Source organism: Aptenodytes patagonicus, chromosome 1 (genome assembly GCF_965638725.1).
Source record: "Aptenodytes patagonicus chromosome 1, bAptPat1.pri.cur, whole genome shotgun sequence".
In the NCBI taxonomy this organism is placed as follows: Eukaryota; Metazoa; Chordata; class Aves; order Sphenisciformes; family Spheniscidae; genus Aptenodytes; species Aptenodytes patagonicus.
Genome location: NC_134949.1, coordinates 96658178 through 96664177, shown reverse-complemented (window position 1 = coordinate 96664177; position 6000 = coordinate 96658178). Strand labels below are relative to the sequence as shown.

At 39.5% G+C, this 6000-nt stretch overlaps 1 protein-coding gene across 2 annotated transcripts in view; it reads right to left on the bottom strand.

The window, feature by feature from the left end:
• Positions 1-394: 394 nt before the first annotated feature.
• ZPLD1 (zona pellucida like domain containing 1) overlaps positions 395-6000 on the bottom strand; it is a 70366-nt gene continuing 64760 nt past the window's right edge. For both annotated transcript variants that reach the window (XM_076328844.1, XM_076328843.1), the window contains exons 11-12: positions 4279-4308; positions 395-2323 (exon numbers count right to left, since the gene is read on the bottom strand). In XM_076328844.1, coding sequence (XP_076184959.1) covers positions 2148-2323; positions 4279-4308 — 206 coding nt within the window. In that variant the 3' untranslated portion in view covers positions 395-2147. The remainder of the gene's footprint in view (positions 2324-4278; positions 4309-6000) is intronic.

Here is a 6000-nt window from a genome sequence, read left to right as displayed (position 1 = left end):
AAAGTACTAAAGACAACAATTAATTGTTGGAACAACTTACTAAGGATGGTAATGGCTATCTCCATCACTGGAAACTTTCAGCTAAAGCTGCTGGTTATGAAGTAGTAATTACATTAATGGAATTTCTATGGTTGTCTTTATGAGTAAATTAAAATAGATTATCTGAATTTATCTATCCCCAGACAGGGATATAAATCTCCAGAGTTTATCACCCTCCTTTAAAGGCCAGTAAAGTTATACTTACATTAATTTATCCTATATATTGAAAGCTCTTACCAAACTGACTTAAAAAAGCATGTCCAGTTTTCATCTTTGTAGAATGAGGTCTCTGAAAGCACGTACAAAACTGTAACAATTTGACTGGGGGAGGAAGACAGTTCAGACAAAGCATCTGTTCTGAAATGTTTCAAATAATTTTATTAAACAATCATGTTTTACATGTCATCAGACCTAACCCCTGAAGTGCAAAAATGTTTCTGAGGTATTAAGACTGGAGGAAAACAGGCACAGTATTTGTTGTTAGGGATACCACACTACAGCACAGTGGACTTTGCGAACAACAGGCCTTTATACAGCATTTGCAGGATCAGAGAAAACTGAGAACAAGTCTGTATTTGTCTTTAGTCTTGAGAGCCAAAAAACCCTGATCATTAGCCAGTTGTGTCACATCAATGAAAACACAGACATGGTTAACACAGGATGATGATAAATATCAATGAGGTGTTTCTAGGCCAATATGTACAGGACATGAAAAATGAAATTGAACTGCTGTACGTGTGACCAAAATCCCAACTGTCTATCCAGTCCAGCTTAATATATGTTGTGTCTACAGTGGCCTCTCTAGTACCAGCATTTTTGTCTATTCTACACAGCTATGCACCACTGCCCTGTGCTCCTGTTTGAGGGCACCTGGTCACTCACACTCACTTCAGATAAGTCTGATGTTTATCAGATTAACTAGAGTCAACAGTACAGTACTGCTTGTGGCCTGTTATCCTTCTAGTTGCCCTCTTCCCCTCATCCATGCAGTGAAGAAGTCTAATCCATGCAGAAAATCTGCTAAAGAAATAAGCATTGATCTACAACTCTTCTTGTAGAAAGGAAAGCCTTATGTGAGAACTTGAAAACTCATGGGGCAAGACTGGTCCTTACAAATTAGGACATTAATGAGACTTTTACTCAACTGCCAAATTGTGCTCCAAAAATAATTTTGTATGAGGAAAGTTTGGGCATTACGTGTTTGTATTAGCTTGCCTTTTCAAGAATTCAGGGGGAAAGGAATACTTTTCCCCTTGTAGCAGTTCCCAGGGTTAGAATTTGACTGAAGGCTGCAGATGTGGCAATACTGTGCAGAATTAAGTTCCTGCTTAGATTTAAAGTTAGATTAAAAGTTTAGTTAGATTAAAGTTAGATTTAAAGCTCTCAGATTGTCACTCAATAATTTTTCTGGAAAAAATTTTTTTCTACCTCAAGAACTGCAGCATTGTTCCCTGGGACCAACTGCAGTTTGCCCTAAATCCACTTGACTCAAAGATACCCAACCAAATTATATCCTTCACATGCTATCACCACAATTTGATGGAAGATATATCTAAGAAAACATGTCCATGTGAATAATAAGCCAAAGTTACTTATTCTAAGTCTCTCTGGGGCTATTTTTAGCCAAGATAGATGAAAACAAGTTCCTCCTGAGACACAATCATTTTTTCAAATCTGTGAAAAACACTATGACAAAACAGAAGTGATCCTTATCTTTGTAGGTGTTTATGAACTTACGAATGTTTCTGAATGTGTCAAGTTTTGTATAAGAATGGCATACTTGGAAAGGTTCTCACCTTCAGCATCTTCAGCTTTGAGACCTTACTGGGAAGCTGGAGACACGACCTCTATTGTCAGCACACCCACGGGCATAATGTCATACCCTCTGATCACAAACACAATTGAGATTCTCATAATTTTCTAGGATTGTTACCAATATCACTGCTGCTTACCTACACAACAACATCTAGCAAATCTACAAATATAGAATAGCTGGAATAGAAGCTGGATACAGCTGGAGTGTTGCCTTAATATTATTTTTTAATGGAATAATATTTCATAGACAAAAAAGGCAACCCCAAAGAAAAAGTGCAAGTAAATCATTACTTTCAGTTGAAAACTGGGTTTCGGATGCCACTCAAGACTGAACTGTTGGGCCATTTTCTGTGCAGAAGAGTTAGGGAACATACAAAAAAGAAAACACTTGTGATTCCTAGGATGACAATGCCTGAAATCAGTGCGCTGGTGACTGAGTTCAGCTGGAAAGGAGGTCCGTTTGGATGAGCTGCAAGGAGAACAAAAATGCACAGGTAAGATATGGTTAGAATCTCTCAGCGGTGCCAAACACTTCTGACTTTCCGTTACAACACCCTGTATACAGAATAATTACAATGAAAGGACTAAAACGGTACTTCAGAATGAGCACCTGTCTACTTGGATAAAGCTTATCTAAGTATACTTTGAAAATAATTATTAGTTCTTTCAATACTCATCATGCTGGGGTATAAAGACAGTAGGGATACTTCTAAGGCATAATCCCCCATATGCTAGTGACCAACCTTGACCTGTGCTATTTAAGGCAAGACTATCACTGTCCAAGAACTATCAAGGATTTGTGGCCTAATCAAGTTAATGAAAGGATTTCCTCCCTGATATCGTTATCCACATCTCAATTCAAAGGGTATATAAATCCTTAGCAGGCATATCTGGCACCAGATATATAAGCTACTCTAAGCTTCTCTGTACGCCTTCACAGAAGGTTTCTTAACATGTTCATCAATCCTCAGAGAGAGGAGGTAACATATGTATTTACTATTTAGCATAGCTCAACAGGCTGTCCATGGACCAACTCCTGGATACTGGAACACACACATCCAGCCTGTACCATCTTTACCAGCAGGAGGGAAAAAGAAAAAAAAAAAAAGAACATTTGAGTGGTAGGTGCTACCCAAAGCACCAATGTGTGTTTGCCATTACCAGTGCTGGAGAGTGAGGTGAAATGACAACACAGCTTCTACGTGGGAAACCAGACTGCTCCTCCCAGAAGCAGCCACCTGCCTTGAACATGATCAATCCCTCCCCTCCTCACCAAAGCTGAAAAAAGTCAGCTCTGTTGATCAGGTTGCCCTCCCCTTCTCAACACTGTGCTGCCTTCTGACCTTACTTGTCTTCTCTCCACTACAGTAGTAATCCCACCTTGCTCTACCTCTATGCTCTCCACTGGGACAGCAGGAATGCTGTTGCTCTGGGATGGAAAGAGAGGGCTGCTGCTTTCGTTGGATAGGAAGGAAAGGTAGCAGCCATTAACACAGCAAGCCGTGTGCAGCAAATGGAGAATGTGCTTTTTATTTTTATTATTTTAATGATACCCATGGGTAGAAAACACACTAGGGAGCAATTCATTACAGGGAGAACTTTGTTTCCATGCCAGGAAAGAAGGTAGCTGCTTTTATGTGGTCTAAGTTGAGAAAAGGGAACAAATAGTATTAGAGTTCAGAGGACAGGATAGGTTGCTTGTGCTACTCGGTCCTGTTATGAACAAGTAAGAGGAAGAATGGCCCAAAGGACCACCTGATTAACTTGACCATCCTTTCTTAGTCATTAGCTACTCCTTGTTACCAGCAGAGTACAGTAACAGACAGGCTGAAACAAGTCCTCCAAGTACCCAAAGGAGAAGCACCCTAAAACTTAGAGACCTGATCTCCCCTGCAGCCTGTTTCCTTCATTGCCCTAGCAGACCACAAGTTCTATCCAAGCTTCTCCATAGGCTCTTTGTGTGGTTAAATGCCAGGAGAACAGGAGCTGAAGCAGAGCTCTTCTGACTTTGAGCTGTGAACTGAGCTGGACTGCACCATAATAACCATTTTGCTGCTCTACTCCTGCGTGGCACAAGCAAATTTTACTGCTTAAGTCTGATTTTGCATCTGGCAGTTGCAATGTTCCCTCACCCTCATATGTCATAGCAGCAGATTTTCATTTCAATTCCAACATAGGAATTAGAAGTTGCTATGTTGGTGGGGCTGGGTACACAAATTAAACTGAGCACTCCAGATTCACCAATTGCTTTCTTTACAGCATGTCAGTATTGACTCATTTAAATGACAAAAAAAAGCCAAAAAAAAGCCAAAAAAAACGCCATTCCAGCTCAGTGCATAGAGCTCAATCAAAATGGTTCGCCTCCTCAGTTCTGTTTCACTCATAAACCCTCTTTTATGTCTCTTGGAATTCTGATTAACTTACCAAGCTGTGAATTGTTGGTTGGCATCTCATCTGTATAAAACAAAAATGGGATGCATTATATTTTACAAATACTTCTGCCTACAACCTCCCCTCCTTGCAACACAAAAGCCAATAGTCCTAGCTTTATTTTCAAAACACATCAGCTACACTTGCAATGTTGACTAGTAGCTTTTAACATCTCTGCTAGAATAAGGACAACAACATTAATTACACGACATTGCTTCATCTTTAATGCGAGCACACCAATATGAAGTTACTTAGTATTCTGTGGCAAAAAAAACCCAAACAAACAAAACCCACACCTTAATGCAGGAACCTCTTAATTGAAGATGTGGCCAGTTCTATTCTGTCCCTCAATAAAAATACAACCATAAGCATGGTATTATATGCAAATCCCTTCACTGTTAATTATATTACAAGAAGATCTCTATAGGGAAAAAAAATTAACTTGAGTTTTTCAAGGAAAAATACATCAGTGACCACAAATGATTACAAAAGTGCCCTTTCCCCATGCTCATTTTTCTCGACAGTTACACAGTGGCATTATATTCAGGGAAACATTTGTATTTTTCTTCAGTTTTTACTTACTTACTATTGTCCATCTCAGAACTACATTTCTTGTCACTGTTTTTGCTTTTTTGTGCAACTTGTAAGCACAGCTCACGTATACATTTGTTTTGAGCAGCTGTCTTCTAAGTTTAAGTGAGACATCCATCAAAAGCTACACAATTTCACCTTCACAAGTAGGTACCTGCTTTGTTTCTATACACAGAGACTAAAACATTTTCTTCTGTGTATGTCTCCTGTAATGACTTATTTTAGATTAGCAAACAAGAATAAAGTTTCTCTGAAAAGAACAAAATGTTAGAAATAAGAGTTCAGAAATACACAGGAGAAGGACCATTACTCATTTGCAGTAGCACTATTCAGTTCCTATCAAGATAACTGCATAAACAGCTCTGATACCAGAACAACTGGTGACTAGAGTAATGGGGAGACGTGGCTAACTCGAGGTGCCTCTGCAGACACCAATGTGCACAGGACCGTCCCTGGGACAGATGCAGCACCAACATAAACAAGGGAAGTGAGGGGTTGCACATCCATGCAACTGCAGACCTAATACTGGGGTACCTACTATGGTGAGTCAGGCGCAGCAGGTTTGACAGGGTCTGTACAAATGTTACCTGTACTAAAGCTGGACCAGACTTGGCCTTGAAAATAGTATAAGCGCCTCCATGCAGCATCGCACCAGAGTAAGCCAGCACTGCACCCTGGCACTCTTCATCCAAAACCAGATAGTTCTGTTCACGTTCTCTCATGACGTTCCCCTTTTTCTTTCCTTGACTATAGTATTCATGAACCTCACATTTTTAATGCATTTATTTTCACAATGATTCCCTCTTTCTGCTCCAGAAGGAAAAATGGAGTGCAAGTCAGATTAATTGACTTGCCCAATGCCACTCAGGAAATTCGTGGCAGAGTTCAGAACTGAATCCCATTTTTTTCAGAATACTTCCCATCAAACCATCCTTCTGTCAGCAGGAGTGGGATGCTCCAAAAGTGTACTATAGAGGTGCAGAAATATGTCTAATCTAAAAAGCTTTAGCCACATATCTCAAGTAGAAGACACCTAAAAACATTATTATTCTCCTTTTCCAGCCTTATTCATGTTTTCATTTAAAAAAAAAAAAACCTCAACAGTTGTCAAGAAATTATAAAATC